This window comes from Cebus imitator, unplaced genomic scaffold, assembly GCF_001604975.1.
Source record: "Cebus imitator isolate Cc_AM_T3 unplaced genomic scaffold, Cebus_imitator-1.0 Scaffold271, whole genome shotgun sequence".
Taxonomy (NCBI): domain Eukaryota; kingdom Metazoa; phylum Chordata; class Mammalia; order Primates; family Cebidae; genus Cebus; species Cebus imitator.
In genome coordinates, this window is record NW_016107586.1 from 2,351,797 (window position 1) to 2,364,120 (window position 12,324).

The 12,324-nt window shown below is 39.5% G+C and overlaps 2 protein-coding genes across 4 annotated transcripts in view; both read right to left on the reverse strand.

Moving 5' to 3' along the window:
* GSTO2 (glutathione S-transferase omega 2) overlaps positions 1–4,307 on the reverse strand; it is a 34,267-nt gene extending 29,960 nt beyond the window's left edge. For both annotated transcript variants that reach the window (XM_017500807.2, XM_017500810.2), the window contains exon 1: positions 4,100–4,307. The gene's annotated coding sequence lies outside the window, so the exon portion shown is untranslated. The remainder of the gene's footprint in view (positions 1–4,099) is intronic.
* A 1,241-nt stretch (positions 4,308–5,548) lies between these two features.
* GSTO1 (glutathione S-transferase omega 1) overlaps positions 5,549–12,324 on the reverse strand; it is a 14,974-nt gene continuing 8,198 nt past the window's right edge. For both annotated transcript variants that reach the window (XM_037728596.1, XM_017500812.2), the window contains exons 4-6: positions 10,145–10,243; positions 6,795–6,901; positions 5,549–5,752 (exon numbers count right to left, since the gene is read on the reverse strand). In XM_037728596.1, coding sequence (XP_037584524.1) covers positions 5,599–5,752; positions 6,795–6,901; positions 10,145–10,243 — 360 coding nt within the window. In that variant the 3' untranslated portion in view covers positions 5,549–5,598. The remainder of the gene's footprint in view (positions 5,753–6,794; positions 6,902–10,144; positions 10,244–12,324) is intronic.

Genomic DNA, 12,324 nt, shown 5'->3' on the forward strand with positions numbered 1-12,324 from the left:
TGGAGACGGGGTTTCACCATGTTGACCAGGATGGTCTCGATCTCTTGACCTCGTGATCCACCCGCCTCGGCCTCCCAAAGTGCTGGGATTACAGGCTTGAGCCACCGCGCCCGGCTTGTAAATGCATTTTGTGGGATTAACAGGTCATGAAGGAAAGAAAAATATTTTATGTGTCTCACTCATACTGACTAAATTATTTCTGTAGATTACCTTGATTCCTACAATTGCTCAGTCAGGCAACTTGTATTATTCCTACTTTGCAAAATAGAAAACAGCTTCAGAAAAATAATATTTGCCCAAAGTGACCAGCTAGAAGGGTTGAAGAACTTTAAAAGTCCAAAGCCTGACTCGTTGTCTTGGCCTTTAAAGCTGGTAACAGTGTTGGAAGGAAAGGATTTTAAGTCCAGAAAAAGATACAGCACATAATAGCTGCTCAACAAATGTTAATCTAAATATCTTTTATTAAAATGACAGAACCTAATTATGTAGGTTATGAGTAGGTGCTATTTGGCCTTTGGAGTTCTGGTCTATCTAGAACTTCTTGGTTAATAATAGTGTTAACATTTTTTGCTAGTGAATGAGAATCTTTGCAAATCTTCAGAATAGTGACTCAACTATATTTTTTGCCGTCATTTAATGATTTCATGCGAAATAAGCTCAGATAATAATATGGAATGTACTGTCATTTTACAGGAATCAGGGAATGGCAAAAATGTTTGAAAATAAAATGCATATATATCAGCAAGAAATTTGGTGTTGGAGAAGACATTAGTTCCTGGCTTGCTAAGCTGACAACTTTTCATTTCAGAAGACAGAGAAAGTAATAGAGTAACTTCTACTACTTTGGAGCTAATTCTGATCAAGAAGGACAAACTGGATGGTAAAATAGAAGCAAGAAACATAACCATGTCATGTTAGAGCTCCTGGTAGATAAAGAGATGATTTCTGGGCATACACATGTACCCCTCATATAAACAAAGCAGATTGCAAAATAGTTGACAAAAATATATCCATAGCCTAAAAAAGAAGGCCTTAAGAGGAATGCAAAATCTAAAAATCAAACTAAATTATTACTAATATGTATTTGGTGCTTCATGTGTAGTGACTCATTTAATTCTTAAAACAGTCCCATAAGTATTCTATTTTGATTCACTTAAAAGATGAGTCAACTGAGACTAGCAAGGTTAAGCACATCTCAACTAGTAAGTGCAAAAGGGAGGATTAGGAACACTGGAAGTTAAACTCCAGGGGCAACAATCTCAACCAGAATTTTAGTCTTTATCAGTTGCAATGAACTGAATGGTTGGCAAACATTTTTTCATATATTAAATATTTTAGATTTTTCAGGCCATCTAGTCTCAATGATTCAACTCTCTACTTGTAGTATAAAAACAGCCATAGATAATAAACAAATGGGTGTGGCCATGTTTATTTACGGACACACTGAATTTGAACTTTGTATATATATTTTAATAGCCTTTATTTTAAAAACAGTTTTAGATTCACAGCAAAATTGAGCAGAAAATAGAGATTTCCCATATACTGTGTCCCCATACAGCCACAGTCTCGTTCACTATCAATATCCCAATCAGAGAAGTACACTTATTACAATCAGTGAACCCATACTGATACATTATCACCCAGCATTCATAGTTAATATTAGGGCTCACTCTTGGTTAATTTCATATAATTTTCACATATCACATTGTGACTGGTTTTTCTCCCCAACCATTTAAAAATGTAAAAAATCATTCTTAGATCTTGAGCTACACAAAAACCAACAATTGGTTCGATGCAGCCCAATGGCCCTAGTTTGCCGATCCATGGTCTCTGAACAATGGCCAAACTGGGAATTCCATTTGTCAATTAAAAGGTTCCTAGATTTACCTTTCTACTTTGCCAGAAGAGGATGATTTTCCAAGTTTTGTTTCTTCATTCCTATCCTTTAAAAGAAACTAAGTCTGAGAGTTGTTAAATGTTTATTAAAAGTGTATCTGTGTATGGGAGACCAAGTTCTGAAGCGCCAAGTTAATTTGGTAGAGTCAGAAGACAGGGATGGAAACTGTTCTCCTCTAAAAGCAAGCAATCTAGTGTCAAGGTTCTCAGAACAGGCTCTGGAACCCAGTGGACTGACTTTTTGAGACCTAGCTTTGGCACTTAGGTGAGCTATCTAAACTTTTTGACTTTCACTTTCCTCACCTGCAAAATGAGAACACCAATAATACCTACGTTATGAGCTGTTGTGAGTATTGAATCAAATCGTCCAGGGCATCATCAGTACAGTAAAAGCTCAGTATATGTGAAAGTTAATGACAAACACTAATTAGTAAGAACACATTTTTAATAGCAGAGTGCATTCCAATTTTGTTTCCATAAAGGTGAAGCACATTGTGATTCAGTTACCAGTTTAATGCCACTTAAATGGACTGAATGCTGCAGGCTATGTTTCAGTAATGTGGTTTTTACTCTTACCTCTGAACACTGTACTTTCCCTAGAAAGAGTTTCATTATGACCTTTAAGCTTATCCCTACTTTCTTTTGAATATCCAACAGGTACTTCTTTGAAATCCTCTTTGCAAACTTTCCTTCTGTGTTATTTCATGTTTATACCTTTATTATGCTGACTCACTCAATCATGAAACAAACTGTAATTAGACCATATTAAACCTACTCCAAATCCATGTTTAGCCATCTGAAATATGATCAGATCTGTTCTGAAAATGTTTGGATCTTTGCTCATGAGTGATTAATGACTTAAGCCTTCTAGGAAAATAATGCCACCAAAGAAGTAACTTACACTCTATTTACATGCACTCTATTTAACTTACACTCTATTTAAATACACTCTATTTACACTCTATTTTGAGAAGAGAATCTGTGGTTTGCATTTGGCAACTTTTCAAAATTTTTTGTTATGCCAGTCTCTTGATAGTAGCAGAAACTGGAGTACATTTCTCTTAATATGTTAGAAGCCTAATTTATATGAAGGATGATATTACTGGGTGTTCTCTTATTGTTCAATGAGTTCAAAAAGTGATACAAGTTAGGAAAATGATTCTATTCTCAAATGTGTCTGTATTCAGGAGAAATTTCATATTACCAATAGGGAAATCAGGGTCAAACGAGGCTTTTTAAGTATTAGATTCTGCTTCCTTATCCCTATTTCTCTTTACAACTTGGGGAATCAAAGAAAAAAAACTTTTAAAATAAATATTTTGTATAATAACATTTGAATAAGGCAAATTGTCAAGATCCTGAAATCAGCAAAAGTAAAATAATTTGTAAAATCAAACATAACACATTGAGTTTGGAAAAAGAACATCAACTCCTGTTAAATCCCAGGAATAATGGTGTGGTCAAAAAGATATTATCCTCTCTGAGATCTGTTGGATAAAAAGAGACCGGAACAATAGCACATGTAAATTCATCTCAAGAACGGTCTTACTATGAGTTCAGGCTAGATTCTAATCTCTAGCATTTATTGGCTGGGTGACCTTGGGCAAATGACAACTTTCCGGTGTTTTTATATGTAACTCGTAGCTAATAGTACCAGCACATTATGTGGTTTGCAAAGGCTTCATTCAGAAACTGGATGAGAAACACTGAATGTTTAGCATGTGTCTGATACGTAGTAGGCGTTCAACATTAGCTATTACTATTTTCATGATTATTTGAATGTAGCAGGGAAGACTTTTCAGTCTTCACAAAGACAGCACATTCCTGGAAACCAAATTTCCCTGCCTGCCAGTGCATTAAACAGGTAGTGTAACTGTACTCATGGTGTTCCATGCAAGGCTGAGAACTGGTTATCTGGGGTGGTCTCCGCCTGTTTCCAGCCAAATCAGAAAAATAAGAACACCTTAAGTTAAAAGTATGCGGTTTAAAGCCCTGTTCTTCATTCTTAGGTTGCACTTTTTTGGATGTGAAATTCTTTGATGCAGCATTGGCCAAGGTTAAATGGGATTTCCCGTAAAGTGTTAAGCAAAAGTTAAAGTTGGCAATCCTATTGCGGGCCCTGAAATTCGTGTAAACCCCAAGAAACAGAATTGACCTCAAACCCCTCTTCCCTTCAAATACAATGCAGGCCGAACGGACCCACCCGGTGGCGGTGAGAGCTGTCCCGCGAGGGACCTCCGGGAACGCACAAGACCAGACCGGGATTGACTACGGCAGCAGCGAGAAGGCGGGGCCTGTACGAGGCCCGCCCCTTGTACGTGATCCTACCCGCCAACTAGCCGCGGCGCCCGGAGCGTCAGCCAATCCTCAAAGCTTTGGAAATGGTTGCCAAGCAGAGCGGCTGAGCCAATGGGCGGCCGCGTTACAGGCTGCTGGAGATCGGGATTCGCGGGTCCCGCCGGCGCTGGTGGATGGCGAAAGAGGAAGCCCGTAGTGGTTGGCTGTGGGACAGCTGCACCCGGCTCCGCGCCGGAAAGGAAATCCGCCGGAAGCCACCAGCGCCTAGCGGCCCCGTAAGGCGCGCGGCTGCAGAGGCGGTCCGCCGCCGCTGGCAGCCGGGGCCTTGGTGGCCGCTAAAGGTAGGCGGCAAGAGGCCTTTGTGAAGTCAAGCGGCTCTAGGTCGCCCTCCGGGTGCGGCCCCCACACCGCCTGCATCACCTGGGGCTGGGGTGGGGGGGCATTTCAAATACAGACTTCGCGGCCAGCCCCAGCCTGATGAATGGGAAATGCAGTGGTGAGCCATAGGTGATTATGCACCCTTAAATGTAAGAATTTGTCATTCGGAGGTTTCTCTCAATGGCGAACTTGATAAGTCCGGGCAACCAGACAATTGGGGCGGACCCACAGCCTCGATTCCGATGGTGAGGGCAGTGTGTTGGGTGTGATCTTTCTGCCAGCACCTTAAGGCCTCACTTAACCTCTGGACGGACCTTCGTTGCATCATCTGTAGAATGAAATGATGCTCTCGGACCTACCTTGTCGTGGTGGTGATGTGATGATAAAAATGAAATAGTGAGAAACCCAGTGGCCTATGGAAATGTATGGAAGATGGCATTAATATTTCCCAGTGGGAAATATTAATGGGACACCACACCTAAGTGCTCAGCATGGGATTTGATAGGAAGGATATGAAGGAGTTAGAGACTGGGAGACCAAATAGGATGCTGCCCAGTCACCCAGCTTTGGGGTAATGTAGGTCCGGTCTTCAGTGGCAACAGTAGTGAAATTAAGTTGATGATAGAAATCAAAGAAGAAGGAATTGAAAGTTTCTCAACTAAGAAACCAGAAGACAAGAAACGAGAGAGCATCTCTTGAAATCACAACAGGGTAACCAAGTGAAAATTTCCTGTGAGCAGTTAGAAAGTTATATTGAAGTACAGATTTTGCTAGAGATGATAATTTGGGGGTTTTCAGCATGGACTATAATAGAACCCTCAGAGTCATTTTAGCATCCTAACAGGGGAAATGTGTTTCCATTTCTGTTGGGGGGCCTTGAGACCCCCCAGTTAGGCCATTGATGGCAAATCAGTCAGAGAAGATGATCCCATGCAACCTGAGCCCTTGGTAAAATAAAAGCATGTTATTATTCATATTAGTGAAAGAAAACATCAGACATAGCTTTATTGCTGACTCCCGCCCCCTTCAGAGCCCATAGTCACAGGCCTCAGGGCTGTTCTGTAAGTACAGCTCTAGGAAACCTTGCCAGTCCTTCACACTAGTGAGCAGGGCTGAGACTGTGGGATCTTCCTTCATGGCTGCCATCCACAGTTTAAGTTTTGGAGTGTGATCTACACACCTGTGGGAAGAGGAAAAAATGAAAGGCATGAGCTAGGTCAACTAGGATGACATCACAAAGTCTCCCATTTATTACTCTGCAATGTCATTTTTTTCCCTTAAATATTTCATTTAAAATATTTTTAAATACATGTAATCATAAAATATTCAATTTGAAAGACATTGTAAAGGTCCCTTTTTTATACAATTGGAATGAGACTAAAGTGAAGCAACTTGTTCAGTTAATGTGAGAACTTGCTCAAAGAGAGAAAGTGACAACTTAAAATGAGAACAATCAGGAATGTTCTATGTTAATTTTACACCCAGATTATGACCAAAAGTAACCCTGAATAGCTCTAATGTCCAAGAAGTGGGAGTAAGGCAAGGTGGCTGCCAAACTCAAAACCGAATTTGGAAAATAATGTGGAGCGCTTACTGGTAAATGGGAGGTAACACTGGTCATACAGTCCTGCAACAACATCCTTAGTTTACCACCTTATGGATTTTTTTTTTTTTTTTTTTTTTGAGTCTTGCTCTGTCACCCAGGCTGGAGTGTAGTGACACAATCTCAGCTCACTGCAGCCTTCGTCTCCCAGGTTCAAGTGATTCTCCTGCCTCAGCTTCCTGAGTAGCTGAGATTACAAGCACTCCCCACCATGCCCAGCTAATTTTTGCATTTTTAGTAGAGGTGGGGTTTTACCACATTGGCCAGACTGGTCTCTAACTCCTGACCTCAGATGATCCCCCCACCTCAGCCTCCCAAAGTACTGGGCTTACAGGCATGAGCCACCACACCCTTCCCCTTATGGATTTTTAATCAGGAAGGAAGGAGTAAATTTTAAAGCACTTTACTACATGTCACAGAAATCCCTTGCCCGCTCCCAGTGATGGAGAATAGTGTAGGTGTATGACATGCCCTGGGTAGTCCAAGACTGTCCTGTCTGCTTGTTCTCATTCTGACCAGTTGTATTAAATATTTTAACGTTTGTTAAATAAAAGAAAGGTCAATACATACTATTCCAACTATCATCCTAAATTATGCACAAAATATTCAAATGTCTTACTCATTTAACTTCATTGCTTCCAGCCGTTCAAACCAGGGCCAGATGAGGTAATCAATCATCGAGATAGAAGTGCCACCAAAGAAGGTTGTCTTCTTGTTAGTCAGAACCTGAACATTAAACAGCACAAAAGTATTTCTTATTTGTGCATGTACTAAGACTCACTAGAAATGCTGAAGGGAAATTAAGTAGAGTAGGTGAGAGAAGCAGTTTTTACTCTGACAACATCCAAGTTGGGTTTTTGTCCATTTGATCCAAAAGCTTAATTAAGCTTTAGAATCTGTTGGTCTGGGATGAGGCAGAACAACAACATAAACTGGAAAATTGAGAAAAATGAAACAAGTCACAGAGTACAAAATATCTGTAATACAAAGGACTGGTATTCAGAATATAGAAAGGATTCCTGGGAATCATTAAGAAAAATGGCAAACAACCCTTTAGAAAAATGAGCAAGACTTGATCTTCACCAAAGATGTCCAAATGGCCAATAATCATTTGAAAAGGTGTTCAACTGCATTAGTCATTAGAGAAATGCAAATTCAAACCAAAATGCAATAACACTATACATCCACGAGAATGGCTAAAATGAACAAAGTTGGCAAGAGTTTGGAACCAGTCGTAGAGGTATAAATTGGTACAACCATGCTTTAAGAGTATGCATACTCTATCACCCAGCAATTCTACTTGGAAATGTAACACATGTTCACCAAAAGATAGGTATGTGAATGTCCACTGCAGCACTATTTGTAATAGCCCAAATGTGAAAATGTTTACTATCAGGAGTAGAATAGGTAAACTGTAGTATACTATATTTTGGAACACTGTATCAAGAATAGGGAAAATCTACACACAGCATAGATGAACTTCACAAACCTAATGCTGCATGAAAGCAGGCAGACCCAAAAGATGAATGTTATATGAGTCCATTTGTATAAAGTACAAAAAAGCCCAAACTAATATTTTGATAGCTGATGAGGGTGCTGGTTCCATGACTGTATTCACTTTGTGAAAATGTGTTATGTTCTTATGCTTTGGGCACTTCTCTACATTAAAAATTGCAAAATATTAATTTTTCAATATAAATGCACAGTCTCCAGCTTATGTTGGTTCAACTTAAATTTTTTCAACTTTATGATGGTACAAAAGCAATAAGCATTCAGTAGAAACTGTACTTTGAATTTTGCTTTTTTCCTGGGCTATGCTTTGCAGTATGATACTCTTTGTTTTTTTTTGAGACAGAGTCTTGCTCTGTTGCCAGGCGCCAGGCTGCAGTGCAGTGGTGCTATCTCGGCTTACTGCAACCTCAGCTTCCCGGGTTCAAGCAGTTCTCCTGCCTCAGCCTCCCGAGTAGCTGGGACTACAGGGGCACGCCACCATGCCCAGCTAATTTTTGTATTTTTAGTAGAAACAGGGTTTCACCATGTTGGCTAGGATGGTCTCGATCTCTTGACCTCGTGATCCGCCTGCCTTGGCCTCCCAAAGTGCTGGGATTACAGGCGTGAGCCACTGCACCCAGCTGCAGTATGATACTCTTGATGCTGGGCAGCCACACCACCAGGAGAGTAAACAACCAATACCCTCATGTGTACTGTGTTGCCAGCATTTTTTGGATACAGGTATTAAATAAATTATATGAGATATTCAACACACTATAAATAGGTTTTATGTTTGACAGTTTTGCCTAATTGCAGGCTAATGGAAGTTTTCTGAGCACATCTAAAGCAGGCTAGGCTAAGCTATGATGCTCTGTAGGTTGGGTTTATTAAATGCATTTTCTACTTAGGATATTTTCAACTTAATGATGGGTTTATTGGATGTAACTCCATTGTAAGTGCAGAAGTATTTGTACTTAAAATATACTGGAAATAGATTGAATTAACTGCTAAACAGATGGCAATCATTTGAAAACCCAACAAATTTTATGTTTGAAATTTTTAAGAAGGGGAATTTGTTAAAGGGTTTGCCAAAGGGGACAATTGAGAATATTATCTGGCGGTTTAAACCAACACCAAACTAATTTGCCCTTTCTAAATAACCTCCATAGTTTTTCTCAATGCATAATATGCATTTTATATTGCTTATGTCTACCTCTTGTGTTCTGTGTACAACTAAACTAATTATCTGAAGAATATGGACTGCATCTTACTTTCCAGCTCCTACACTGTTGAGCAGAAAGGTATGTAAAACCAAAAAACCAATTACCATTAAATAAATCAAACTAGTAATGAAAAATCTACCCCTGTTAAAGATACCAGGCTCAAATGTTTTATAGAAACTGCTAGTCCCTAACAAATGGTTTCAGAGATTAGAAAAACAGGTTAGTTACCCAACTCATCTTATGCAGTTAGAATATCCTTGATACCAAAACCCAATAATGATACTGTAAGAATAGAAAATTACAGGCTAATCTCATTTATGAACATACATACAAAAATCATTTAACTATTAGCTAATCGTACAGTACATATAAAAATCCATAGAGAAAAAGTAGATTTTATCTTAGGAATGCTAGGATGGCTAAACATTAAAAAAAATCTGTCAATAGCACCATATTCACCAGATTAAGAGGAAAAAAATTCTATGTACATTTCAATAGATGTAACAGATGCAGAAAAAGCATTCAATAAAATTCAACATTTAAAAAATTAGCAAACTAGTAATAGAAGAGAACTTTAGAATGAAAAAAAGGTTTCTGAAAAACCTACAGCAAATGTCATACTTACTGATAAAATGTTAAAATGCATTCCCATAAAAGACAGGAACTATGTCTCTGTCAGTAAAAACTTTAGGCTTGGCATGAATGAAATGTCTCAAGGCCAAAAGGCAGACTCCAAGGCCCAAATGTCAGCTTTCCCCAGAAAGAGGTAAAATGCATCTGGGTTTCCCCCAAGTGTCTGTACTGTTCTTTGCAAACTTTTTCTTGTAGGAAATATTTAGTATATAATACTAAGTTGAAAAACAGGGCGCAGAATGATATCTATGCTCTGATTAGAGCTACATTAATTTTTTTAAAAAATATATGGACGAGGACTGCAAACAAGCATGGAAAACTGGATACATGAAAACTTGTGGAAACGTGGGTACAATTTTCTTTTTCCGTTATTTTAATGTTAACACAGCAAAATATTTTAAAAGCAAGCCCATGACTAAGTATTTTTAGGTGTTTTGATTTATATCTTAAGCAGAACAGCTTTCTGCTTTATAACAGCAGTCTGTTGTAAACAAAAATCTTTATGGGAATTTTTCTAATTGCCATAAAGTGACTTGGGAAGTGGGAGTATGCAGAAAAGAATAGGAGGAAAAGGAGGGTAGATATAGTCATCGTTTACTCTGATGATAGGAGAACTGATTACCTCCTCTAGCTTGCTAAATTCTTTACGAAATTCTTCTTTTAGGCCAGCACAGTCTTCCTTATTTTGGCTTCTGATAAAGCTTCCTACCAAGGATGGCACCTAGACAGAGAATAATTTCTTAGTTAATCAGTTTACATCTAACTATATTGGCCCCCTCACATACAAACATGATAGAACCCTCATAGTCCTGGTATCAAGGTGTTCTAGAAACATCAAAGGTGTACCAAGTTCCTGTGCTCACAGTGGTAATGGACTGGTCTTAGGAACAGTTTTGTGGCCTAAGATGCTGGGTTGGCAGGATTTTATAAATTATAAATAACAGAACCTACTTTGGCACATTTAAGAGACACTCTTTTTTTTTTTTTTTTGAAACAGTCTTGCTCTGTCATCCAGGCTCGATCTAAGCTGACTGCAACCTCCACTGCTCGGGCTCAAGTGATTCTCTTGTCTCCGCCTCCTTAGTAGCTGGGACTACGGGCATGCGCCACCAAACCCAGCTAATTTTTATATTTTTAGTAGAGATGGGGTTTCACTATATTGGCCAGGCTGGTTTCGAACCCCTGACTTCAAGTGATCCTTCTGCCTCAGCCTCCCAAATTCCTGGGATTACAGGCATGAGCCACCACACTCGGCCAACACAACTTTCTTTAAAGGAGATTGAGTGGCTCATAGAATTATTGGGAGGTTGAGCAAACAGGCTTGGAATTAAGACAGAACATCCCCAAATCATGCTGAGAATTGGCCTACTGGGAAGTGCCCACTGCTACCAGTGCAGCTGAGCACTAGAGGCTTCCAGTTTGTGTGGCTGCCAGAAAATGGAGTCTGAAGTAACTGCCATTTCTACTCTGGAATTTTATCTTGTAACCAACACTGCCAAAACCCAGAAGCACTGTCACCACTCTCACCTGCAGAACCAGTGGAGAGCTGAGTATCTTAAACAGATATCCCACCAAGCCTGTTTCTTCACCTTGCTCGTTTCTGAATTGAACTCCATGGTGTATGTCTGACAGGAAAAGCCGAGGTCACAAAACTTGGCCCCAACTGCAAAGAGCTAGGGAAGATAATTTTTCTGATTTCTATGATGGGGAAGACACCAGGGGACTGTTAAAAGGGACTGGCCACCTAAAGAACTGACGGGTGTAGCAGCAGATGCTTTAATGCTCATGATGGTATTTATATGTTTTAATACATCGGTCTTTGGTGTCATTTCATTGCAAGACACAGAAGTCCACTCATCCTAGTTTAAGTAAACAGACACTTGTAAAAATACGGAATCCTGTGAATTCCCATCCACATCAGTTCTGCCTGCCTTCACTGGGACTGAAGGCTTTCAGGCAGCTCTTTTGTTCACATTTCCATCTGGGCCTACCTGGTCTTTCATTTGGTTTTCCGTAAATTTCTGTTCCATATTACTTTCCATACTTCAGTCCCTTTGCAATGCTTTGAATTTTTGCTCTTCTAAAAATTTATTTCTTAAGTGGCTTTGATTTTTCCAGCCTCTAATGTATGTCTTTACTGTCCTAACCTATACTGTCTTAGTCTCTATGTCTCATTTCCAAGTTCCCAGGAGAGGAGATGACTGGTCCAGGTGTGGGGGTGGGGTATATTTCTGTTCTGATGGGCTGTGGCCAGGAGAGCAAAGTCGTGTGTACATAAGGCCACTGCTCCTTTAAAAGTGAGCAGCAAAGTAAAGGTGGGTATCTTCAGCATTACTTTTAAAGCTCAGTGTCTTTCTAGATAGCACAATGAATCTCTTGTGACTGCTTTTTAAAGTAGTAGTTTTATGCATGAAAGTAAAGCTTCATGCCTAAAAGCTTTACTTTCAAAGCTCATTTTCTCTGACGTGTCTGACAAGTCCTTTCAAATCCAGTTCCCGTTTACCTCTCCAAAGTTATCCCTTTTCTGTCTTCTCCTGACACTTTATATTCCAGCCATACTAAAAACAGTTTTCCAGAACTGGCACCAGGCTAAAGGGATCTTTCTTAAAGAACCACTCAGGCTTACTTTTTTGGTTGATACTGATGACTTTGTGTCTTGAAGCTTCATGCCTTTAACTTGTTACTACATTGTAAAGCTCTCCAACATCTTTCTTGAAAATGTCATGTTCCCTTTACATTATCTTTGGCAGCAGCCACCTCTACTCTTCTTTCACCCTCATCTTTTTTTTTTTTTTTTTTTTT